This window comes from Eleutherodactylus coqui, chromosome 13 (assembly GCF_035609145.1).
Source record: "Eleutherodactylus coqui strain aEleCoq1 chromosome 13, aEleCoq1.hap1, whole genome shotgun sequence".
In the NCBI taxonomy this organism is placed as follows: domain Eukaryota; kingdom Metazoa; phylum Chordata; class Amphibia; order Anura; family Eleutherodactylidae; genus Eleutherodactylus; species Eleutherodactylus coqui.
In genome coordinates, this window is record NC_089849.1 from 119929949 (window position 1) to 119956980 (window position 27032).

A 27032-nucleotide genomic window follows, 5' to 3' on the forward strand; every position below is an offset into this window, starting at 1 on the left:
GAGTCTACCCAGATGGTGAGCGGCGATGCTGCAATCATTAGCGTCACAATTCCTCTACTATGCCTGTTGAGAAGTGCCCAGCAAAGCATAAAGGCTGACGCTTTGCGGTCGGAACAGGAGACGGGGGAAGACAGTATGTCGGTGGATAGTCAGAGCACTCTCATGTCTATATCTCAGTGCGTTTTGGAGGCGGAGAAGGAGGGGGAGGAGCCTCAGGAGGAGGAGGGGGAAGAGACAGCTGGGCCCACTACAGAGGGTACCCATTCTGTTTGCCTCTCATCTGTTCAGCGTGTATGGCCTGTGGAGGAGGATCCAGAAAGTGATCTTCCTAGTGAGGAGAGCGATGTGTTGCGTACAGGTACCCTGGCACACATGGCTGACTTCATGTTAGGATGCCTTTCTCGTGACCCTTGCGTTAGACGCATTCTGGCCACTACGGATTATTGGGTGTACACACTGCTCGACCCACGGTATAAGGAGAACCTTTCTACTCTCATTCCCGAAGAGGAAAGGGGTTCAAGGGTGATGCTATACTACAGGGCCCTGGTGTACAAACTGATGGTAAACTTCCCATCTGACAGCGCTAGCGGCAGAAGGCGCAGTTCCGAGGGCCAAGTAGCAGGGGAGACGAGGAGATCAACCAGCATGTTCAGCGCAGGCAGGGGAACACTCTCCAAGGCCTTTGCCAGCTTTATGGCTCCCCAGCAAGACTGCGTCACCACTCCCCAGTCAGGGCTGAGTCAGAGTGAGCACTGTAAAAAGACGGTGAGGGAGTACGTAGCCGATCGTACCACCGTCCTCCGTGATGCCTCTGCTCCGTACAACTACTGGGTGTCAAAGCTGGACACGTGGCATGAACTCGCGCTGTATGCCCTGGAGGTGCTTGCTTGCCCTGCGGCTACCGTCTTGTCAGAGAGGGTGTTTAGTGCAGCTGGGGGAATCATCATGGATAAGCGTACCCGCCTGTCAACTGACAGTGCTGACATGCTTACACTCATAAAGATGAAGAAAGCCTGGATTTCCCCAGACTTTTCTTTTCCACCAGCGGAGAGCAGCGGTCCCTAAACAATCTTTTCGCTGCAACCGCAGATAAAAGCACTCTTCTCTATCACCGTAAACAAAGGGACATTTACCTTTGTCAATCTGTCTATGATATTAGTCCTCCTCCTCCTGCTCCTCCTCCTGAAACATCGTGTCAGCACGCTGAACTGCCAATTTTTCTGCGGCCCAAAAGGCTCATATAACTTTTGTCTAACAATATTTCGACTTTTCTAACTGAAGCATTGAAACTTCAGCATGAACCAATTTTTTTTAACAGGGCTGCCTCCAGGCTCAGTTACAAATTAAGACACAGTAAGCTAAAATATTAATGGGTTTCACCTGCCCTCTCGGTTGAGCAATTTTTCTGGGGTACATTTGTACTGTTGGTACGGCAATTTTTTGGGCCCTCGCCTACACTGTAATACAAGTAATTTTTTGGCCTTCGCCTACACTCATGGTACACCAATGTTTCAGGGGTTGACCTACACTCTTGCTACAGAAATGTCACCCTGATCTGCCTGCCTATACTTCTGCCACAGTAATGCTACAGGGATCTGCCTATACTTCTGCTCCTGAAATGTTACATAGGTCTGCCTACACTGCTGCTACTGAAATGTTACTAATACTGGGCTATGCCTATACTGCTGCTACGGAAATCTTAGAGTTGTCTGTCTATACTGTTACTAGTACAACTCAAATGTTACTAGGGTCTGTCTATACTGCTGCAAATGAAATGTTACTGGGGTCTGTCTATGCTGTTACTACCGAAATGTTACGGGGCTCTGCCTACGCTGCTGCTACTAAAATGTTACAGGGGTCTGTCTATACTGTTACTACTGAAATATTACTGGGGTTTGTCTATACAGCTGCAAATGAAATGTTACTGGTGTCTGTCTATACTGCTGTAAATGAAATGTTACTGGGGTCTGTTTATACTGCCTCAAATGAAATGTTACTGGGGTCTGTCTACGCTGTTACTACTCAAATGTTACTGGGTTCTGGCTTTACTGCTGTAAATGAAACGTTACTGGGGTCTGTCTATACTGTTAGTACCGAACTGTTACTGGGCTCTGCCTACGCTGCTGCTACTGAAATGTTACTGGGGTCTGTCTATAATGCTGCAAATGAAATGTTACTAACACTGGGCTATGCCTATACTGCTGCAACGGAAATGTTACAGGGGTCTGTCTATAGTGTTACTAACTTACTACTGAAATGTTACTGGGGTCTCCCTAGACTTCTTCTGCAACATAACTGTTAGTGGGGTCAGCTTATACATTTGCAACAGTAATATTACAGGAGTCAGTGCATAGTATGGGTGCACAACGTTTTCCCATCGTGGTGACAGAGTAGCAGCAGGCACATATCCTTGGTGGAAGCAGGCCAGCTGAGAGCCACATACTCCCGGTCTGATTTTGGACTGATTGAAGAGGCCTTTACTTGTGATCATCTTTGGGAATTCCTGACAAAGATGAGTGGTATAGCCAGAAACTTGCATTGCTAACACTTTGCAATGGTCAACAGAAAATATAAGAATGAAGCCTTTCCATATTTCTGATTGAGATGAGGAGTGCCGACTTTTAGTTCCTAGAATATCCTTTTCATTGCTATCAAATGCCCCTCGTGTCTCAGAAAATACAAGCTTTTCCACATAGCTGTTGTCGCTTCCGCTTGTATTCAGTGGCTTTACTTTTCTCCAGTGGCTCTTAGGCGGATCTGAAGGTTTAATCTGACGTTAGCTCTGCTATTGGGGGCACTGCAATGGGATTTATTAATGTACGGTCGATGGCTTCCTGGGACCCACCCATGCTGTCTGTCCACTCCACACAGACTTCCCTGAGTGGAGTTGTACCTGCCTGTGACTAATAATTAAAAGACCCCAATCTGACTGGGGCATGCAGTGTGGGCCGAAGCCCACCTGTATTTTATCTGACGTTAGCTCAGCTGTGCAGGGCACTGCAATGGAATTTATTTATGTACCGTCGGTGAGTTCCAGGGAGCCACCCATGATGTGGGTCCACTCCACACAGACTTCCCATAGGGGAGTTGTACCTGCCTGTGACTATTAATTAAAAAACCCCGGTCTGACTGGGGCATGCAGTGTGGGCCGAAGCCCACCTGTACTTTTATCTGACGTTAGCTCTGCTATTAGGGGCACTGCAATGGGATTTATTAATGTACCGTCGGTGGCTTCCTGGGACCCACCCATGCTGTGGGTCCACACAGACTTCCCATAGGGGAGTTGTACCTGCCTGTGACTATTATTTAAAAAAACCCAATCTGACTGGGGCATGCAGTGTAGGCCGAAGCCCACCTGTATTTTACCTGACGTTAGCTCAGCTGTGCAGGGCACTCCAATGGGATTTATTAATGCACCGTTGGTGGCTTCCTGGGACCCACCCATGCTGTCTGTCCACTCCACACATACTTCCCTGAGTGGAGTTGAACCTGCCTGTGACTATTAATTAAAAAACCCTAGTCTGACTGGGGCATGCAGTGTGGGCCGAAGCCCACCTGTATTTTATCTGACGTTAGCTCAGCTGTGCAGGGCACTGCAATGGGATTTATTTATGTACCGTCGGTGGGTTCCAGGGAGCCACCCATGCTGTGGGTGCACTCCACACAGACTGCCCATAGGGGCGTTGTACCTGCCTGTGACTATTAATTAAAAAACCCCAGTCTGACTGGGCCATGCAGTGTGTGCCGAAGCCCACCTGTACTTTATCTGACGTTAGCTCTGCTACTGGGGGCACTGCAATGGGATTTATTAATGTACCGCCGGTGGCTTCCTGGGACCCACCCATGCTGTGGGTCCACACAGACTTCCCTGAGTGGAGTTGTACCTGCCTGTGACTATTAATTAAAACAAAAAAATCTGTCTGGGGTATGCAGTGTGGGCCGAAGCCCACCTGTATTTCATCTGATGTTAGCTCAGTTGTGCAGGGCACTGCAATGGGATTTATTTATGTACCGTCGGTGAGTTCCAAGGAGCCACCCATGCTGTGGGTCCATTCCACACAGACTTCCCACAGGGGAGTTGTACCTGCCTGTGACTATTAATTAAAAAACCCCAGTCTGACTGGGGCATGCGGTGTGGGCCGAAGCCCACCTGTACTTTATCTGACGTTAGCTCTGCTATTGGGGGCACTGCAATGGGATTTATTAATGTACTGTCGGTGGCTTCCTGGGACCCACCCATGCTGTCTGTCCACTCCACACAGACTTCCCATAGCGGAGTTGTACCTGCCTGTGACTATTAAATAAAAAAAAACAGTCTGACTGGGGCATGCAGTGTGGGCCGAAGCCTACCTGTATTTTATCTGACGTTAGCTCAGGTGTCCGGGGTACTGCAATGGGATTTATTTATGTACCGCCGGTGGGTTCCAGGGAGCCACCCATGCTGTGGGTGCACACAGACTTCCCATAGCGGAGTTGTACCTGCCTATGAAAAAAGGCCAGACTGACTAGGGCATGCAGTGTGGGCCGAAGCCAAACTGTACTTTCTCATGTTACCTCGGCTATTCGGGGCACTGCAATGGGATTTATTTATGTACCGCCGGTGGGTTCCAGGGAGCCACCCATGCTGTGGGTGCACACAAACTTCCCATAGCGGAATCTTACCTGCCTGTGACTATGAAAAAAGGACAGACTGACTCTGGCATTCAGTGTGGGCCGAAGCCAATCTGTATTTTATCTGACGTTAGCTCAGCTGTCCGGGGGACTGCAATGGGATTTATTTATGTACAGTCGGTGGCTTCCTGGGACCCACCCATGCTGTGGGTCCACACTGACTTCCCATAGCGAAGTTGTACCTGCCTGTGACTATTAATGAAAAAACCCAGTCTGACTCTGGCATGCAGTGTGGGCCGAAGCCCACCTGTATTTTATCTGACGTTAGCTCAGCTGTCCGGGGCACTGCAATGGGATTTATGTACTTTCTGTGGCTTCCTGGGACCCACCCATGCTGTGGGTCCATACAGACTTCCCAGAGCGGAGTTGTACCTGCCTGTGACTATTAATAAAAAAAAAAAACAGTCTGACTAGGGCATGCAGTGTTGGCCAAAGCCCACGTGTACTTTATCACGTTAGCTCAGCTATCCGGGGGACTGCAATGGGATTTATTTATGTACCGTCGGTGGCTTGCTGGGACCCACCCATGCTGTGGGTGCACACAGACTTCCCATAGCAGAGTTGTACCTGCCTAGGACTATGAAAAAAGGCCAGACTGACTAGGGCATGCAGTGTGGGCCGAAGCCAAACTGTACTTTCTCATGTTACCTCGGCTATTCGGGGCACTGCAATGGGATTTATTAATGTACCGCCGGTGGGTTCCAGGGAGCCACCCATGCTATGGGTGCACACAGACTTCCCATAGCGGAGTTGTACCTGCCTGTGACTATTAATTTTAAAAAAAACAGTCTGACTAGGGCATGCAGTGTTGGCCAAAGCCGACCTGTACTTTATCTTATGTTAGCTCTGCTATCCGGGGGACTGCAATGGGATTTATTTATGTACTGTTGGTGGCTTCCTGGGACCCACCCATGCTGTGGGTCCACACAGACTTCCCAGAGCGGAGTTGTACCTGCCTGTGACTATTAATGAAAAAAGCCCAGACTGACTAGGGCATGCAGTGTGGGCCGAAGCCAACCTGTATTTCATCTGACGTTAGCTCAGCTGTCCGGGGCACTGCAATGGGATTTATTTATGTACCGCCGGTGGGTTCCAGGGAGCCACCCATGCTCTGGGTGCACACAAACTTCCCATAGCGGAATCTTACCTGCCTGTGACTATGAAAAAAGGACAGACTGACTCTGGCATTCAGTGTGGGCCGAAGCCAATCTGTATTTTATCTGACGTTAGCTCAGCTGTCCGGGGGACTGCAATGGGATTTATTTATGTACAGTCGGTGGCTTCCTGGGACCCACCCATGCTGTGGGTCCACACTGACTTCCCATAGCGGAGTTGTACCTGCCTGTGACTATTAATGAAAAAAACCCAGTCTGACTCTGGCATGCAGTGTGGGCCGAAGCCCACCTGTATTTTATCTGACGTTAGCTCAGCTGTCCGGGGCACTGCAATGGGATTTATGTACTTTCTGTGGCTTCCTGGGACCCACCCATGCTGTGGGTCCATACAGACTTCCCAGAGCGGAGTTGTACCTGCCTGTGACTATTAATTAAAAAAAAAAACAGTCTGACTAGGGCATGCAGTGTTGGCCAAAGCCCACGTGTATTTTATCTCGTTAGCTCAGCTATCCGGGGGACTGCAATGGGATTTATTTATGTACCGTCGGTGGCTTGCTGGGACCCACCCATGCTGTGGGTGCACACAGACTTCCCATAGCAGAGTTGTACCTGCCTATGACTATGAAAAAAGGCCAGACTGACTAGGGCATGCAGTGTGGGCCGAAGCCCACCTGTATTTTATCTGACGTTAGCTCAGCTGTCCGGGGCACTGCAATGGGATTTATTAATGTACCGCCGGTGGTTTCCAGGGAGCCACCCATGCTGTGGGTGCACACAGACTTCCCATAGCGGAGTTGTACCTGCCTGTGACTATTAAATAAAAAAAAACAGTCTGACTGGGGCATGCAGTGTGGGCCGAAGCCTACCTGTATTTTATCTGACGTTAGCTCAGGTGTCCGGGGTACTGCAATGGGATTTATTTATGTACCGCCGGTGGGTTCCAGGGAGCCACCCATGCTGTGGGTGCACACAGACTTCCCATAGCGGAGTTGTACCTGCCTATGAAAAAAGGCCAGACTGACTAGGGCATGCAGTGTGGGCCGAAGCCAAACTGTACTTTCTCATGTTACCTCGGCTATTCGGGGCACTGCAATGGGATTTATTAATGTACCGCCGGTGGGTTCCAGGGAGCCACCCATGCTGTGGGTGCACACAGACTTCCCATAGCGGAGTTGTACCTGCCTGTGACTATTAATTTAAAAAAAAAACAGTCTGACTAGGGCATGCAGTGTTGGCCAAAGCCGACCTGTACTTTATCTTATGTTAGCTCTGCTATCCGGGGGACTGCAATGGGATTTATTTATGTACTGTTGGTGGCTTCCTGGGACCCACCCATGCTGTGGGTCCACACAGACTTCCCAGAGCGGAGTTGTACCTGCCTGTGACTATTAATGAAAAAAGCCCAGACTGACTAGGGCATGCAGTGTGGGCCGAAGCCAACCTGTATTTCATCTGACGTTAGCTCAGCTGTCCGGGGCACTGCAATGGGATTTATTTATGTACCGCCGGTGGGTTCCAGGGAGCCACCCATGCTGTGGGTGCACACAAACTTCCCATAGCGGAATCTTACCTGCCTGTGACTATGAAAAAAGGACAGACTGACTCTGGCATTCAGTGTGGGCCGAAGCCAATCTGTATTTTATCTGACGTTAGCTCAGCTGTCCGGGGGACTGCAATGGGATTTATTTATGTACAGTCGGTGGCTTCCTGGGACCCACCCATGCTGTGGGTCCACACTGACTTCCCATAGCGGAGTTGTACCTGCCTGTGACTATTAATGAAAAAAACCCAGTCTGACTCTGGCATGCAGTGTGGGCCGAAGCCCACCTGTATTTTATCTGACGTTAGCTCAGGTGTCCGGGGCACTACAATGGGATTTATGTACCGCTGTTGGGTTCCAGGGAGCCACCCATGCTGTGGGTGCACACAGACTTCCCATAGCGGAGTTGTACCTGCCTGTGACTATTAGTAAAAAAAAACAGTCTGACCAGGGCATGCAGTGTTGGACGAAGCCCACCTGTACCTTATCTCACGTTAGCTCAGCTATCCGGGGGACTGCAATGGGATTTATTTATGTACGGTCGGTGGCTTCCTGGGACCCACCCATGCTGTGGGTCCACCCTGATTTCCCAGAGCGGAGTTGTACCTGCCTGTGACTATTAATGAAAAAAACCCAGTCTGACTCGGGCATGCAGTGTGGGCCGAAGCCAACCTGTATTTTATCTGACGTTAGCTCAGCTGTCCGGGGCACTGCAATGGGATTTATTTATTTACCGCCGGTGGGTTTCAGGGAGCCACCCATGCTGTGGGTGCACACAGACTTCCCATAGCGGAGTTGTACCTGCCTGCGACTATTAATAAAAAACACCCAGTCTGACTAGGGCATGCAGTGTTGGCCGAAGCCCACCTGTACTTTATCTCACGTTACCTCAGCTATCCGGGGAACTGCATTGCGACAAACAAGAAGAGCGGTACAGCGCTAATGAGACGTTCACAGGTATGCTAGCATTGGAGTCCGCTGTAGGCCCGCGATTGCTGAGGGTTTGCGCAGAGGCCTATGTCCTGGGTGCAGTGAAAGTCCGCTTCCTGCGTACGATTGCTGAAGCTGTTGGCCGAGGCCTATGTATCGGGGGAACTGCAACTGTGCCAGGTTGGGGCTGTGGAACTTTTTCCTGGCTAATCCAGTCATTGGAGCGGTGAAAGGAAAGGTAACTGATTTACTGAGCCCGTCACAGATGAACTAGCATCAAAGTCCGCTTCATGCCCGCGTTTGCTGAGGGTGTGGGCTGAGGCCTATGTCCCGGGGGAAGTGCAAGTACGCCAGGTTGGGGCTGTGGAGCTTTTTCCTGCTAATTCAGTCATTGGAGCGGTGAAAGGAACGCTAACTGATTTAACCCCTTAGTGACAAGCCTGTTTACGCCTTAATGACCAGGCCAAATTTTGCAAATCTGACACGTGTCACTTTAACATGGAAAAACACCAGAAAGGTTTTGCATATCCAAGCGATTCTTACATTGTTTTTTCGCCTCATGTTGTACTTCATTTAGGCGGAAAAAAAAGACTGATAGAATTTGTGTTTATTAAAAGCGCCAAAATTGGGAAAAGTTTGAAAAAAATCATCATTTTTTCACATTTCCAACTGCAATATCTCAAATATGTGCAAACATAATATAAAAATTTTTGCTAAGATATATATTTCCATCCGTTTACTTTATTTTGGGCGCACATTGGAAAAACTTTCGTTTTTTTTTTAACCATTTAGGAGACGTACAAATTTAACATTACTTTTCAGCATTTTGAGGAACACTTTGCTTTCCTGCACCAAGCCAAGATTGGAAAGGCTCATAGGAGTTAAAATGATCGATACCCCCACAAGTGACCCCCATTTTAAAAACTGCACCCCTTAACGTATTCACTGAGGGGTGTCATGAGTATTTTAACCCCACAGTTTTGTTTTAGGAGTCAATGCAATTTAGAGGAGAAAAACAAAAATTTCATATTTTTGCAAATATGTCATTTTAAAGACAGGACTTTTTTCTATAGTACACATGAAAATGAGGACTTGCGCCTGTTTGTCCTGTGCTCAGAAACATACCCATTGTGGCCCTAATCTTATGTCTGGATGCACAATGGGGCCCAAAATGAAAGGAGCAACCGGTGGCTTTCGGAACAGAAATTTTGCTTGAAGGAGATTTAGGCCCTATTGCACACTTGTAGAGCCATTGAGTGACCAAAACGATGGAGAACACCCACAAGTGACCCCATTTTGAAAAGTAGACCCCTTAACGAATTTATCTAGGGGTACGATGACTTTTTTGACTTCACAGTTTGTGAATTAACCTAAGCCAAGCCGAAGGAAAAAAATTACGATTTTCATTTTTTTGGTAATTCTGTCATTTCAAAAGCAGGTTTTTTGTACAGCACATATATGAATGAAGACTTGCACCCCAAAATGGGTACCCCTGTTTGTCCTGTGCTCAGAAACATACCCATTGTGGCCCTAGTATTACATCTGTATGCACAATGGGGCCCAAAATGAAAGGAGCAATCGGTGGCTTTCGGAACAGAAATTTTGCTTGAAGGAGATTTAGTCCCCATTGCCCACTTGTAGAGCCATTGAGTGACCAAAACGATGGAGAACGCCCACAAGTGACCCCATTTTGAAACGTAGACCCCTTAACGAATTTATCTAGGGGTACGATGACTTTTTTGACTTCACAGTTTTTGAATGAATCTAAGCCAAGCAGAAGGAAAAAATTATGATTTTCATTTTTTTGGCAATTGTGTCAATTTAAAAAGTTTTTTTTTGTACAGTGTACATAGGAATGTAGACGTTCACCCCAAAATGGATACCCCCGTTTGTCCCGTGTTCAGAAACATACCCATTGTGGCCCTAATCTACTTAAAGGAAACATGGCTAGGCCTATAATGGAAGGAGCACCAGTTGGATTTCAGGGTACAACGGAATAAATTCCAGGCCCCATTGCCCACTTGTAGAGCCATTGAGCAGCCAAAACGATAGAGAACCCCCCAAAATGACCCCATTTTGAAAACTAGACCCCTTAACAAATTCATCTAGGGGTGTACTGCGTATTTTGACCCCACAGTATTTGGATGAATCTAAGCAAAGCAGAAGGAAAAAATTATGATTTTCATTTTTTGTCAATTTTGTCAATTTAAAATCAGTTTTTTTTGTACATAGGAATGAAGACGGTCACCCCAAAATGGATACCCCCATTTGTCCCGTGTTCAGAAACATATCCAATGCTGCCTTAATCTACTTAAAGGACACATGGCTAGGCCCATAATGGAGGGAATGCCCGCTGGATTTCAGGGCAGAACAGAATAAATTCCAGGCCCCATTGCCCACTAAGGCCTTAGTCACACGGGCGTAAATACGCGCGTATATACGCGCTTAAAAACCCACGGGCGTTTTTACGCGCATATATACGCGCGTATTTACACCCGTGTGACTGAGGCCTTATACGGAAAAAAAATTGACTTGCTAAAAATAATCCCCCCCTCCTCGTCATCCCCATATTTTGGCATTCCCTGATTATTAGATAAAGGTAATAATATAAACTGCGTTTTATGTCTGAAGACAGGGGTAATTACGGAGGCTGGTTGGGTTGGGCACATCAGGCAAGAAAACCAGGTATTCCCCCTCCTCTCATGCTTTTTTGGGGGTATTTCGAGACCTCAGCGGCAGGGATGGGGTGTAAAAAGTGGCGCTCCGTGAGTCTTCGTAAGCTTGATGAGGTGCGGCGGTTTCACACAGAAGGCGCTCAACAAGCTGCTCCTGGAACTGCAGGAAGGCAAGCGTTCCCGGGGCTTCTTGTAAAAGATGTATCACAGGTAGCGGTCTGAATAACGCCGGGCTCACAGAGCCCTAGGCGGGATCCGCTTGCGGAGGCCTGCAGCGGATCCCAGCTGTGAGCCCGGCTGTGACCCTGCGTACGGACACGTAATGTACTGCGCATAACTGCCTACTCCCGCAGGCGGTCATGCGCAGTACATCTTTTTTTGGTTTGTATTTCCCGCACCGTCGGTTAGCGATGACACAGGTACCCGCAGCCCGTACACAATGTAGTCACGTATGGGCAGCGGGTATATCCGCGACCATGGAGCACAATGGGCTCTATGCTGCGGATAGCCGCGGTAAAATAGAACCTGCTGCGTTCTCTTTTCTGCGAGTGGATTACGCAATTCCAACCCACTTATGTGAGCGGAATTGTGTAATCCAATGCAATTGATCTGCGTAATACCGCGGATCAGACGCATGCGGAATCCGTAATTCCTATCCGGTCATGTGAGACCGACCTATGTTAGATCGCTACTTTTTTATTACGTGACCGGGGACTGCTCAACGAGGCCACCCGTCACTGCTCCAGGCTCTCGGCGACCATTGGTCGCTGGGAGTAAGGAGATTTTAAGTTTCCTGGGCTCCCCGACTCCTGCGCATGTGTCCGGTATTTTGCCGGCGGTCACATGTGCAGAATCCGAGTAAGTTCACGGATGAGGATCGCGTCGGGGTGCAAATACGCAGGCCTCCGGTAAAAAGTTTCATCTCCTCTCACCGATCGCATCGGTGAGGGGAGATGAAACTTCAATTTTTTAAAAACTTTTACATGATCGCCATTGTCCATTGGATGACGGCGAACACGGGATCAGGAACCGCTCACCGTGAAATTTCCAGGCTCTTGGCTAAGTTTTGTAGCCAAGAGCAGGGAGATTTTAAGTTATCCTGGCAATCCAGGGCTTTTGCGCATGCGTCTGCTGCTTTGGCGACGGCCGCGTGCGCAGAAGCTGTGGTAAGGTCCGCGGATAAATCCGGAGGCCTTAGGTACGTAATTTCATCCTCCCTCACGGATATGATCCATGAGGGGAGATGAAATGTAAGAGTTTTAAACTTTTTTTTTAAACTTTTTTAAAACTTTTTTTTAATTACTTTTTTTACTTTAAATGATCACTGTCATCCATTGGATAACAGTGATCATCTTTGCAGTGACATTCCTCTGCTCCTGGCTACACATGGCAGCCAGGAGCAGAAGGATTTTAAATTTCCCGGGTCCTGAGCCCCTCTGTGCACGCGCCCGATGTCAATCATCTGGCGCGCATGCGCAGTAGAAGACTCAGGTCCCGGGAGACCGGGACACCGCTGAGGACCGGGGGTATTTTCACCTCCCCTCATGGATCCGATCCATGAGAGGAGGTGAAATTAACCTTATTTTTACTTTTTTTAAACTTTTTCCAGTGGATAGTGGCGATCGCGGGCCTGGGGACCGCTAGCCGCTGTCCCCGGGGACATCCTCTGGTTCCCGGCTACCTTGAGGAGCCGGGAACCAGGAGATTTTAAACTCCCTGGGGTCCCAGTCTTCTGTGCATGCGCGTGACATCATTCCTCTGGCGTGCATGCGCAGAAGAGCCGCGCCGGGTCCCGGAGGACCCATTCTCCGCGGCAGACATCAGGGAAGCCAGGTGAGTACTTTCAGCTGCCCTGATGGATCCGATCCATCAGGGCAGCTGAATCTTTAACTTTTGAATCTTTTTTTTAAACTTTATTGCGATCAGCGCTATCCATTGGATAGCGCCGATCGCAATGCCGGGGGGGGAGACTGCCCGCAGCCCAGGATGACAGCTCATGCTGTCGGCTATCTGCGGGCACCGACAGCATGGAGCTGTCACGTCCATAGCCCACGGGGCTTTAATCTCTGTAGGACGCATGTTTTTACGTCCTCAGAGAATAAACTTGGGCAGGATGTAAAAACACTATGGGCTGGTCATTAAGGGGTTAATGAGCCCATCGCAGATGAACTAGCATCAAAGTAAGCTTCATGCCTACGATTGCTGAAGCTGTGGACCGAGGCCTATGTCGTCAGCGCGGTGCAAGTCTGCCATGTTTGGCCACACTGATTTATTTATTGTTCAGGTCTTGGGTTGCACACTTAGTTCCCATCGCGGTGTTTGACCTGTCTGGCACAAAGACACTGACTGACTTGGGTAGGGGGCAGAGTGCAGATGGCTTTCCCCTTGCGGTGTCGATTGAGCTATGCGACACCTAGACAAAATGAATACTGTGTGGGCACATGGATTCCCCGTAGCTATGTAACTCATGCCCACGTTTGCAGCTCCTGATGGAGGTTGCACAGGATTGGAATGAAGATCGAACGTCAATTTCTCATCGATTCTCTACAGCATTGTGGGCTACCCTTTTAAAGAGGGTCGCTACCTGGCCCTGCCAACCCTCTGCAGTGTTTGCCTACGGTTCCTCCTCATGGCAGACGTACTTATAAATAGACATGAGGGTGGTGTGGCTATGCAGCCAGCGTGTGGCATGAGGGCACCTGAAGGCTGCGAAGAGACACTTTTGTGTGTGCTGCGGACGCAGGGTCGTGCGGGGGGGTGGGCAGCATGTAACCCAGGAGAAGAGGCAGCGGTGTGTCCCGCAGGTAGTGCTTGTGCTTGGTTGGAGGTAGTGTGGTGCTTAGCTAAGGTGTGCCTTGCTAATGAGGGTTTGTCCAAAGTAAAAATTGTTAGTGGGGGGGGGGGGGGGGGGAGGATTGGGCTCACTCTTGCTGCTATTGTGGCTTAGTAGTGGGACCTGGAAGCCTGAGATGCAGCCCAGCATGTTGCATATCGCCTGCCCTATTCGTATCTGTGTCGTTTCCATCACTTTCGTAGGTTTTGAAGATTTGCACAAATGAAAACCTTAGCGAGCATCGGCGATATAAAAAAATGCTCGAGTCGCCCATTGACTTCAAGGGGGTTCGTTAGTCGAAACGAACAATCGAGCATCGCGGAAAGCTCGACTCGAGCAACGAGCACCCGAGCATTTTGGTGCTCGCTCATCTCTATTTAAAACCCAGTATGGGTGACATATATATTGACATATATATGTCCCATCTAAAATGGGCACAAGTAACAAAAGCAATTGTCTATAGACAGTAAGAGGACTAATTGTATTATGGTGGAAACTTCCTGTCCCCAATGATATCAGCTCTAGAGCACAGATTGCAAAACATGTCACTTGTTAAAGCAGTAAAGAAAAAAACAAATGTGCACATACTAGTTTTAGTATATGGATCAAGAGGAGTTTAAACATCCTCACAGAAATTGACATATATGTCATAAAAAAAGAGATAATACCCACTTGATCGCCTGCAGGAGGGCAGCTGTGATTGACAGCTGCTGTTCTGTAGTAAAGACCGGAATCTGAGACCATTTAACCCATAACCTTGTGGACTATGCTACCGGCAAAGGGGCGGGCTCCCTTTCTCATGTCTACGTCAGCTCTGGCCTTAATTATAGGCTGTATTACACTCCAGAGCTGCACTCACACTTTTACTGGTTGTCACTGGAAAGAGTCACCAAGCCTGAGACACACCACTGGCAGCTTTGCTGAACTCCTATAAAGTAGACTGCAGTTATTTTCTCCTACATTAGATGCTGGGAGATTTCAGCTCTGAAGCTTGCAGAATTGTGCTTGCAGCTCTTGACTAAAATGCAGACATAAATAATTCAATAAAATTACAAAGTGACTCAATGTTCTATGTAGATGCATTTCATAAGCAAATTGTGTTCATAGACAGACATATGCATTAAACTAGATTTCATGACATTTCGTAACGGTTCGAGGAACCTACAATATAAATGTTTGTATTTCTGCCAGTTGAAATGTTGCATGGTTATATTTCTGACAAAAAGATAAGTAATGGACACCATCCTCTTGCTACTATGATCTCATTGACTCTCCCAGGGAATGTGGAACAGGATTCAGACCGTGCTGTGCGACAGCTGGACGCTGTTCAAGGCTATTCATTTCATATCTATAAGTGCCGGGCTGTCCAGTACCCTCACATGATTCAACCTTATGATGTTATTTAATCCCACTAACTGATTGGAATGTACTAGAGATGAGCAAACGTGCTCGTTAAGGGAAATTACTTGAGCGAGTATGGGCATTTTCGAGTATGTGCCTGCTTGCCCGAAAAGATTTGGGGGCCGGCGATAGGGAAGAGCGGAAGGGAACATGGGGGGGGATCCCTCTCTCTTGCCCCTGCTCACTCCCGCAACTCACTGCTCACCCCCGCCGACCCCCGAATTATTTCGGACGAGCAGGCATGTACTTGAAAATGGCGATGCTCGCTTGAGTAATTTGCCTTAACGAGTACGCTGGCTCATCTCTAGAATGTACTAATATCATCTCATATGCAGCCAACATTACATCATATATTTGATAGGAAGAATTCCTGTACTTTTTGGAATGTGACTTAATGCGCTGTTCCAGTCTTCTACTTGTTTACATCCTTGCTCTTGTCCGTAGATGGCAGCATTCTAGTAGTTATGAATGGTAGGAGGACATATATTCCCTAAGGCTAAAAGGACTTCACTGAAGGGTACTGTAGAAGCAGCGCTCAGAGTTCATAAAAGGGGGAATCCCTGTTGCCGGCTTCGTCTCAGGATAGAACCAAACAGTGCTGAATGGACCCATTGACTATAATTGGGTCGATTTGGTTTCTGTTGAGCTGCCTGGCTTTTAGACAGAAAAAAAGCTCTGTCTGCAGGACTTTTTCTTCTGGTATTTTGAGCTGGGTTTGCAGTGAAACCTCAGACAGGAGATTCCAACACAAATATTAAACTGCCCTAAGTAAAACAATCCTAACCAACCATCTGTGTAATCCTTTCTTATAGGGTTTATACCTTTTAATAGTGCTTGTGTTTTCAATGGGAATAGTGGAAAAAGCTGCAGCCCAACAGCCCTGACAGCAGCTTATCTCCATGAGGACAAAGGATTGGGTGTTGGAAAGCCAATTCCTGATCCTCTTTCTGCCCGACATCATCTGTCAGGAAAAGGTCAAAATGCCCCCATACAGAGATGAGTCATCCAGCTCCAGACAACTTTTGTCTAATACGTTTGAGGGCCTTTACATTAAGATGCCATGAGTCAAGAGTCTCTAACCACTAAAGATTATTCATGCGTCCTACAGAGAATAAAGCCCCGTGGGCTATGGACGTGACAGCTCCATGCTGTCGGTGCCCGCAGGTAGCCGACAGCATGAGCTGTCATCCTGGGCTGCGGGCAGTCTCCCCCGGCATTGCGATCGGCGCTATCCAATGGATAGCGCTGATCGCAATAAAGTTTAAAAAAAAGTTTCAAACGTTAAAGATTCAGCTGCCCTGATGGATCGGATCCATCAGGGCAGCTGAAAGTACTCACCCGGCTGCCCTGATGTCTGCCGCGGTGAAAGGGTCCTCCGGGACCCGGCACGGCTCTTCTGTGCATGCGCGCCAGACGAATGACATCACGCGCATGCGCAGAAGACTGGGAACCCTGGTGATTTTAAAATCTCCTGGTTCCCGGCTCTTGACGGTAGCCGGGAACCAGGAGATGTGGATAGCGGCGATCGCGAAAAAGTTAAAAAAAAGTAAAAATAACGTTAGTTTCACCTCCCCTCATGGATCAGATCGGACCTGAGCGACGGTGCGGGAAATACAAACAAAAAAAATTTGTACTGCGAATGACTGCCTGTGTGAGTAGGCAGTTATGCACAGTACATTACGCGGCCGTACGCAGGGTCACATCCGGGCTCACAGATGGGATCCGCTGCGGGCCTCCGCAAGCGGATTACGCCTAAGGCTGCGTGAGCCTGGCGTTATTCAGACCGCTACTTGTAATACTTATTTTACAAGAAGCCCCGGGTACTCTTGCCTTCCTGCAGTTCCAGGAGCAGCTTGTTGAGCGTCTTCTGTGTGAGACGGCCGCACCTCCGCAAGCTTATGAAGACTCACAAAATGCTACTTTTACACCCCATACCCGCCACTGAGGTCAAGAAATGACCCCCAAAAAGCATGAGAGGAGGGGGGATACACGGTTTTATTGCCCCATGTGCCCATTCCAACCAATTACCCCTGTCTTCGGAAATACCACGCAGTTCACATTATTACTTTTATCTAAGATTTGGGGAAAGCTGAAAAGGGCGTGAGGGGGGGGGGATATTTTTAGGGAGTCAATTTTTATTCCGTACCACTGAGCAATGGGGCCTTGAATTTATTCAGTTGTGCACTGCAATCCAACGGGTGTTCACTCCATTATAGGCCTTGCAATGGGCCCTGTAAATAGATTAGGACCACAATGGGTATGTTTCTGAACTTGGGACAAACAGGGGTATCCATTTTGGGGTGAATGCCTTCATTCCTATGTACAGGGTACAAAAAAACCTGTTTTTAAATTGAAAAAATTGCCCAAAAAATTGAAAATTGTAATTTTTTCCTTCTGCTTTGCTTAGATTCATTCAAATACTGTGGGGTCAAAATACACAGTACACCCCTAGATGAATTCGTTAAGGGGCCTAGTTTTCAAAATGGGGTCATTTGAGGGGGTTTCTTATCGTTTTAGCTGCTCAATGGCTCTATAAGTGGGCAATGGGACCTGGAATTTATTCAGTTGTACCCTGAAATCCAACTGGTGTTCCTTTCATTATAGGCCTAGGCATGTGTCCTGTAAGTAGATGAGGGCCACAATGGGTATGTTTCTGAACACGGGACAAACAGGGGTATCCATTTTGGGGTGAAAGTCTTCATTTATATGTGTGCTGTACAAAAAAAATAGTTTTTAAAATGACACAATTGCCCAAAAAATGAAAATCGTAATTTTTTCCTACTGCTCTGCTTAGATCTATTAAAAAATTGTACAGTTAAAATACACAATACACCCCTAGATGAACGCGTTAAGGGATCTAGTATTCAAAATGAGGTCATTTGTGGGGGTTCTCTATAGTTTTGGGTGCTCAAGAACTCTACAAGTGTGCTATGGGGCATAAAAGGCCTTCAAGCAAAATTTATGTTCTAAAAGCCACCGACTGCTCCTTTTATTTTGGGCCCTGTTGTACATCCAGACATAAGATTAGGGCCACAATGGGTATATTTCTGAAAGAAGCACAAACAGGGGTATCCATTTTAGGGTGCAAGTCTTCATTCACATGTGTGCTGTACAAAAAAAGCTGTTTTTAAAGTGACAGAATTGCCAAAAAAATGAAAATCACAATTTTTTCCTTTTGCTTTGCTTGAAATAGGGTCATTTGTGGGGGTTCTCTATTGTTTTGGGCGCTCAAGAACTCTACAAGTGTGCTATGGGGCTTCAAGCAAAATCTATGTTCTGAAAGCCACCGATTACTCTTTTCATTTTGGGCCCCGTTGTGCATTCAGAGACTATTAGGGCCACAATGGGTATGTTTCTGAGCACAGGACAAACAGGGGTATCCATTTTGGGGTGCAAGTCTTCATTTATATGTGTGCTGTACAAAAAAGCTGTTTTTAAAATGACAGAATTGCCAAAAAAACGAAAATCACAATTTTTTTCCTTTTGCTCTTCTTGAATTCATTCATAAACCGTGAGGTCAAAATGGGCAGTACACCCCTAGATAAATTTGTTAAGGGGTCTTCTTTTCAAAATGCCGTCATTTGTGGTAATTTTCTATGGTTTTGGGCGCTCAAGAACTCTACATGTGTGCTATGGGGCCTAAAACGCCTTCAAGCAAAATTTCTGCTCTGAAAGACACCGACTACTCCTTTCATTTTGGGTCCCGTTGTGCACTCAGATATAAGATTAGGGCCACATTGGGTATATTTTTGAACACAGGACAAACAGGGGGATCCATTTTGGGGTGTAAATCCTCATTTTCATGTAAACTATAGAAAAAAATATGTCTTTAAAATGACATATTTGCAAAAATATGAAATTTTACTTTTTCTCCTCTAAATTGAATTAATTCCTGAAAGAAAACTGTGGGGTCAAAATACTTATGACACCTAATGAATACATTAAGGGGTGTAGTTTTTAAATTAAGGGCATTTGTGGGGGTATCTATTATTCTGACACCTGTGAGCCTTTGCTATCTTGGCTTGGTGCAGGAAAATAAAGTGTTCCTCAAAATGCTGAAAAGTAATGTTCAATTTGTACTTCTCCTAAATGGTTAAAAAAAAACATAAAAGTTTTTCAAATGTGCATTCAGAATAAAGTAAATAGATGGAATTATATATCTTAGCAAAAGTTTGTACAGTATGTTTGTACATATTTGATATGTTACAATTGAAAATGTGAAAAAACGATATTTTTTTCAAACTTTTCCCAATATTGGAACTTTTAATAAATATACACAAATTATATTGGACTATTTTCACCACCTAAATGAAGTACAACATGTGGCGAAAAAACAATGTCAGAATCACTTGCTTACCAGAAAATTGAAATATACCTTTTAAATTCAAGGGAGTCCCTGCTTCTCTCTGTAATAATTGCGGAAGACTACAGGACTGTAAATAAGGAAAATCAGAACCCTGGAAAACTAAGTAAAAGTTTTTATTACATGGAAACGCTTAATAATTTGGAAAATGTAAGGCTCTGTTCAAGTAGTTTTGTGAATAGATCCATGTATGCACTGGGTACTTGTGTACTGGGTGATAGTAATGAGCTGCTTGAGATAGGTTCCAGTCTATGCCTATTCTTTATAGATGATTTATTTCCATTTCTGAATATTTATCCTTCATCCAACACAGGAACCACAAGCTGGAATCATTATGATAAGGGTAGATTGGGATCAGTAGGGTAACATGTTATATTACTGCACCACTATTGTGGTGGGACCTGGGTAATACCCCAACATTTCACATAAGTTTCTTTGTATAGAAGCAGCATTCAATATCAATGTTGCATATAACCCAGCACATTACAACAGTGTTAACAACTGTAGAGGATGCAGGGAAATCTCTTTAGGGGGATTACACATATCTTATTATGCACGAGGGACTCTTTACTGTAGTAATCTCCTATAATCCTGAGAGATTGATTCTATTTTAGATGAGTCCATAACCTGGAGTCGGCTCCTGATGTGCTCTCTACCACAAGACACAGCGGTGATCTCCACTCATCACAAGGAAAGCATTGTTGGCATGCTGCATCTTAGTCCAGGAGTCATGGAAGTAGCCATGAAAACTATAAAATGAGAAAGCATGAGTAAAGGCCATTTTAGACAGAACAATAAGCATTCAAACAAGCTAAAGTTGTTCAGTCTAAGGTCTCATGTTCACGGAAGGATTTGATTTGCAGAAGATCTGCAGTTAAAGCTGCCCATAGGGAAGCATAGTCGTCTGCACTTCAATTTACGCATGCGGAAAAAAAATCACAGCATGTCCCATTTTAGTGCAGATTCCATTCAAGTCATCGTTGGCTCGTTCACTTATCGTTCGGTATAAACAGCGCTTGTTCAGTCGGTCTCAGTCACTTATACAGCGAATGAATGTTTCTGAACGATTTCTCGTTTGAATGAGCCAACGATGTATATGCCTGTCTAAAGACGCTCGTTCAAACGATAAATTGTCTTGTTTAAAAGAACCTTAAAGGGGTTGTCCCGCGCCGGAACGGGTTTTTTTTTTTTTCAACCCCCCCCCCCGTTCGGCGCGAGACAACCCCGATGCAGGGACTTAAAAAAAAACCAGCACAGCGCTTACCTGAATCCCCGCGCTCCGGTGACTTCTATACTTACCGGTTGAAGATGGCCGCCGGGGTCTGCTCCCTCCGTGGACCGCAGCTCTTCTGTGCGGTCCATTGCCGATTCCAGCCTCCTGATTGGCTGGAATCGGCACGTGACGGGGCGGAGCTATACGGAGCTACACGGAGCCCCATAGAGAACAGCAGAAGACCCGGACTGCGCAAGCGCGTCTAATTTGGCCATTAGACGGCGAAAATTAGACGGCAACCATGGAGACGAGGACGCCAGCAACGGAGTAGGTAAGTGAATAACTTTTGATAACTTCTGTATGGCTCATAATTAATGCACAATGTACATTACAAAGTGCATTATTATGGCCATACAGAAGTGTATAGACCCACTTGCTGCCGCGGGACAACCCCTTTAAATTATGAACTCCAGATACGTGTACTCCTAAAATGTGCTTAAATGACCTTTCACCAAAAAGCATTTTATCAGTTACAAGCTCCACGGCCACTCCACAAAAATACCCATCAGCTCATTCACTTGGCACTTACTGACTGCCTGCATGACACTCCACTGCCACTTCTCCTGGGTAACATGCTGCCCAACCCCCCCCCCCCCCCCGCGCACGACCCAGTGTCCACAGCACACACCAAAGTGTCCCTGCGCAGCCTTCAGCTGCACTCATGCCACACGCTGGCCTCATAGCCACACTACCCTCATGTCTATTTATAAGTGCATCTGCCATGAGGAGGAACCGCAGGCACACACTGCAGAGGGTTGGCACGGCCAGGCAGCGACCCTCTTTTAAAGGGGCGGGGCGAGGGGCGTGACTTGCCGATGCAGGGTTAAGTCGCTCTCCTGCCGAGCTCCCGGCTCCCTCACAGCAAAAAGCCTGCTACTCACCCCTTAAATAACCCCAAACGACCGCAAAAGCAAGGATGGGGAAGAAGAAGGCTCCCAGCAGACAGGAGGCAGCGGGAGAAGGCGAACCGCCGATCATCCAGCGCTTCTTCGGGAGACACAGCGCGGCAGCTCCTTCACCCAAGATGGCGCCCGGCCATGTGCGCTCGGCATCAGCTCCCCGCAGCAACAGCAGAGCGGAGACCAGCGGACCTAGAGACCGGGAGACGGAGGGACCTGATGACAGCAGCCTAACAGATAAGTGCCTCCACACACCAGGGACACACAGCCCCCAAGCAGGCAGCGCAGAGTCTTCCTCCAGGCACCGTTCTCCCCATGCAGCACACTCTACCCTAGTACCTGGGACACAGCAGAGCCCCACAGTATATGAAGAGGGTAGCAACTCAGACCAAATACAAAGCAAGGAAGATAGAAGACACACAAGCAGCAGACAGACCTCACCCAGCAAAATAACAGCACAAAACAGAAGCCCCCAGTCCGAGAGGAGTAGTAGTTCCTCCCAACAGAAAAGCTACAGGGGCCACGCAGCAGCCGCAGCAGCACCCCCAACGATCCCGTCAACTGATAACGAGTCGTCATCAGATGAAGACTGGGATTGGAAGGCACATCTGAGAGCTCTCCCGACCAAAAGGGACTTCCAACGACTAGAATGCTCCCAGAAAGAAGCGCTATCCCTTATACATCAGGATCTTAAAGAGATGGGATGCCGCATAAATGCGGTAGAGGAGACACAAGACGGAGTCCTCACTACACTAGAATCCCACAGCCAAATCATCAAAGCGCAAGCCCAACAAATGGCGGACATTTTGTCTCATCTCGACGACTTAGAAAACCGCCATAGACGCAACAACCTGCGCCTGAGAGGCCTATCTGAGGAGATCGCCCCTTCTCAGCTAGAAGACTGGGCCCGCAACTTCTTCGGCTCCTTGCTTCAACGCCCACCAGACCGACCTATAGAGATAGACCGCATACACAGAACCCTGGGCCCCCGTCCCGACGACCCAGGGAAACCACGAGACATTATGTGCCGCATACATTTCTATAAGGACAAGGAAGCCATATTGAAAAGCGCCCGAGACAGGAAGGATCCACCCACCCACAATGGCTCCCCTATTGCGGTCTTCCCTGATTTGGCCCGCCGCACCCTTCAGCTCCGAAAAGCCGTGAAACCGCTTCTTGAAGTTCTCCGAGCCAACAACATAATCTACAGATGGGGATACCCCTTCATCCTAATAGCATCAAAAAACGGAAAGACGGCGGTCTTCAAATCACCTGCGGACCTACCTAAATTCCTCAGTGTCCTGGAACTCCCGATGGTCGCGATCTCGGACTGGCCGTACATCCCAACACTGCCCGTCACGGCACCCAAAACCACCTGGCAAGAAGCCAGACAAAGACGCCAGAGGAGCAGGAACCATCCCACCCATATGCCCCCGGGCCCCACACGCTGAAGATACCACCTGCGAGACCCGATACTACCCGGACTATACGCGAACGAACTTTCAGCGGACGGGTCCGACTAATCCGGCCCTGCACTATTTGCCCCCGCATCGATCCACAGCATCGATCCACATTTAACCACAGTCAGCAAGCTGGGCACCGGGTCACCAGTCAGCCCAACCCCCCCGGCTCCGGCAAACTTACTGAGTGTCAACCTGCACTTACCAACCCCCTCTGTTTAGTTATACTCCCCCAAATGGTCGTTTAACCATATGTTCTATTCCCCCCTTAGAAACAGGCTTTTCACATATGTTTCTTACCGTTTGAAAATTACAGTTATAGACGAGGGAGACCGGGAGCGATTTTGACTCCCGTGTTTCCGGCTCTCACCCCCCTCCCCAACGGGTAGACGCCACCATGGTGCCGTCTGACACGGACCCCTGGTCCGAAACCCACCTCAGGAGATTGGGACTTGTCTCCCCAATCGACGGAACACACGTCCTCCGTCACCCATCCCTCCTAACCCAACCTAACCCTCTCTCCCCTATCACCCATCCACTCCCGCTTTCTAGTGTCTCGGAAGCCCTGAAGGACCCATCGCCCACCACTACACAACCACCATGACTGGTATCTCATTTTGTACCTTTAATACTAGAGGCCTTAATAACCCCACCAAAAGAGGCCAGATTTTGGCTCACCTACATAAAAAACGGGCCCTAGTTGCCTTCTTACAGGAAACGTACTTTAAAACAGGCCACACACCCAAATGCAATAACAAATACTACACCAAGTGGTACAATAGCACCCACCCCGAAAAAAAGGCTTGTGGAGTCTCAATAGCGATCCACAAGAACCTCCCCCACAAAGTACTGGCAACAAAAGAGGACCCAGAGGGACGGTATATATTTCTCAAACTTGACCTTGGACACCGTATCCTGACGTTAGCTAATTTATATTTCCCCAACACAGGACAAGTCGGCTTCGGGATTACCGCCCTGAGAGAACTAGAGCAATTCGCAGCAGGAACCGGCATCATCCTCGGTGGGGATTTCAACCTGACGATGGACCCTGATCTGGACTCGTCTTCGGGTAAGTCCGGGGTTTCCCTGGTCACCACACGTAGACTAAGGAGATGTTTACAAGGACTGAGACTCGTTGACCTCTGGAGGATTCTTCATCCAGGGGTCAAGGACTACAGTCACCACTCCACAGCACATAACAGCTACGGGAGACTGGACTACCTATTCATCACACACGGTCTTCTAGACCTGGCCCCAAGAAGCACAATAGGCAATATCATCTGGTCGGACCATGCGCCTGTCTTCGGGGCCCTACTGAAGCACGACCATAGGGTCGGAGCCAACACCTGGCGCCTAAATGACAACCTCCTGACGGACGTGCTCTGCCGTGACGAGATCAACAGAACCATCGAGACATTTGTAGAAACCCATAGTAGAGACACAACATCCCCACCAACACAATGGGAAGCACTTAAGTGTGTGTTAAGAGGGGTCTTCATATCCCACGGGGCGAGGCTCAAAAAAGATAGAATAGGCAAACTGACAGACCTCAACACCCGCTTGGGGATAGCTGAACAGGCCAATAAAACTAAGGCCTCCGCCCATTTGAACACAGAGATAACCTCCCTCCGCCAGCAGATACTGGCGGTACTGGACCAGGCCCACCTGTGCATGAGAGATAGGAGGCTACTATGAATATGGTAACAAATGCAGCAGTTGGCTGGCAAAGGCCTTAAACCCTCGGGAAAGCCAGTCCTACGTATTTGCGCTGAATGCACCTAAGGAGGGGAAGGTACACGCCACGGAAGACATATTAGAATGCTTCAGAAAATATTATGAAGAACTATACAACATCCCGGCCCCCCCAGAGGCGAACCCAAACGATAATCATGACACCATAGAGGCATACTTACACAATTTTGCCCCCCAAAAGATCCCCTCGCAGGAGGCTGAGATGCTCGAAAATGACATAATGGAGCAGGAAATTCTGGAGGAGATCCGGAACTTAAAAGTGGGCAAAAGCCCCGGGCCTGACGGCTTCACCCCCCGCTTTTACAAAACCCTCGGGACCCAATTAACGCCAATACTATGCAAAGCTTTCAATGCGATCTCAGCAAATTGCCCCTTCCCTCGGCAGGCATTACAAGCCACAATTACCGTTATCCCAAAACCCGGAAGGGACCCCCTTTCTTGTGGGAACTATAGGCCCATATCCTTACTTAATGTGGACACAAAATTTTTTGCCAGAACACTAGCCACACGCCTTGGGTCACTGATCCCTAGAATCATTCATAAAGACCAGGTGGGCTTCGTCCACGGTCGAGAGGCAAGAGATAACACCATAAGAACTCTTGCCTTGATACACAGGGTACGCGACTCCAACAGCCCCTTTTGCCTTCTATCAGTAGATGCCGAGAAGGCATTCGATCGTGTTAACTGGAGATTCCTTGAAACCACTTTACAAAAAATCGGCCTGGGAAATAGATTAAGAAACTGGATAATGGCCCTCTACAAAAACCCCACGGCTCAAATACGAGTGAATGGGAAACTCTCACACCCAATCAATATCAAAAACGGGACATGCCAGTGATGCCCGCTATCCCCAACCCTATATATCTTAGTAATGGAGTCACTCGCTAAAGCAATCAGAGCAAATCCAGAAATCCAGGGATACAGCACGGCACAAACCGAACACAAGGTGGCGATATATGCTGACGATCTCCTAGTCTATATCACAAACCCCAGACAGGCCCTACCAGCCATATTACGAGAATTCGACAATTACAGCAAGGTTAGCAACTTTAAAATTAATCTACGCAAGTCAGAAATTCTAAACATAACAATACAGCAAGCGGAACTGGCCCAACTTAAACCCCTATTCCCACTCTCGTGGCGTGAAGACAACATCAAATATCTAGGAGTAAAAATACCGCCCAACCCAGCCCAACTGTTTAACCTAAACTACGAACCCATCTACTCCTCCCTGATAAAAGATCTCGAAAGATGGAGACCATTAACATTATCATGGTTCGGCAGAATAAACTCCATCAAAATGAATTCCCTCCCAAAATTCCTGTATCTTTTCCAGGCGGTGCCTATCCAAATTCCATGCAATTATTTCACTAAGTTACGAAGAGCCTTGATGAGATTCGTATGGGGGGGGGGGGGCAGGGCTCGACTGAGCTACAAGCTCCTCACCCAAAAGAAAGAGAGGGGTGGAGTGGGCTTACCCGATAGGCTCCTCTACTATAGATCCGCAATATGCAGAGTAGTCCTGGACCTCATGCACAGGGGACACTCTAAATTATGGGTGGAACTGGAACAGAACTCCGCCCCGTACCGGGCGCAGGGCCTATTCTGGCTTAAAGGAGGACTGGGCAGACGGGGCATAAAGGTGTCGCCATTTCTGAACACTATATTAAGGATCTGGGACAGTTTCGCACACAGATGTGGGCTGGTATCGGTGCCGGGACCCTGGACCCCTCTGGTCGGCAACCCGGACTTCCCTGCGGGAGACTGGGGTATGACGTTCCTAACCAACCTTGGGGATCCCATCCCAAGGTTACACGACTGTCTTCAAGAAAATGGAATTAAGACCCTAGACGTGCTCACGGGGGAGAGGCGCCCGGAGATGGGTGCATGGTTCCAATACTTACAATTATGCCATTACATAAAAACGCTAGGCTCAATTGCAGATCTGTCAGCCCCAGCTACTCCCTTCGAGCAGTTATGTGCTAATCCCCGAGAACCAAGGGGAGAGATCACCAAGGTCTACAATATGCAGGTAGCCAGGGGGGCTCCGGGCCCGGAGCGAGGAGCTCGCGGAGCTTGGGAGGGTGAGCTGGGTCAACCCCTGACAGAGGAAGACTGGG

The 27032-nt window shown here is 47.9% G+C and overlaps 1 protein-coding gene across 4 annotated transcripts in view; it reads right to left on the reverse strand.

Annotated features, from left to right (window-relative positions):
* Positions 1-27032, reverse strand: part of ENDOV (endonuclease V) — a 165435-nt gene that overhangs the window by 31978 nt on the left and 106425 nt on the right. The window contains exon 8 of one of the 4 annotated variants that reach the window (XM_066587956.1): positions 20046-20277. The exons of the other annotated variants lie outside the window; for them this stretch is intronic. Within the exon in view, the coding sequence (XP_066444053.1) occupies positions 20257-20277 (21 nt within the window). The 3' untranslated portion in view covers positions 20046-20256. Of the gene's footprint in view, positions 1-20045; positions 20278-27032 lie in introns of those variants that run through there. 4 annotated transcript variants of the gene reach the window in all.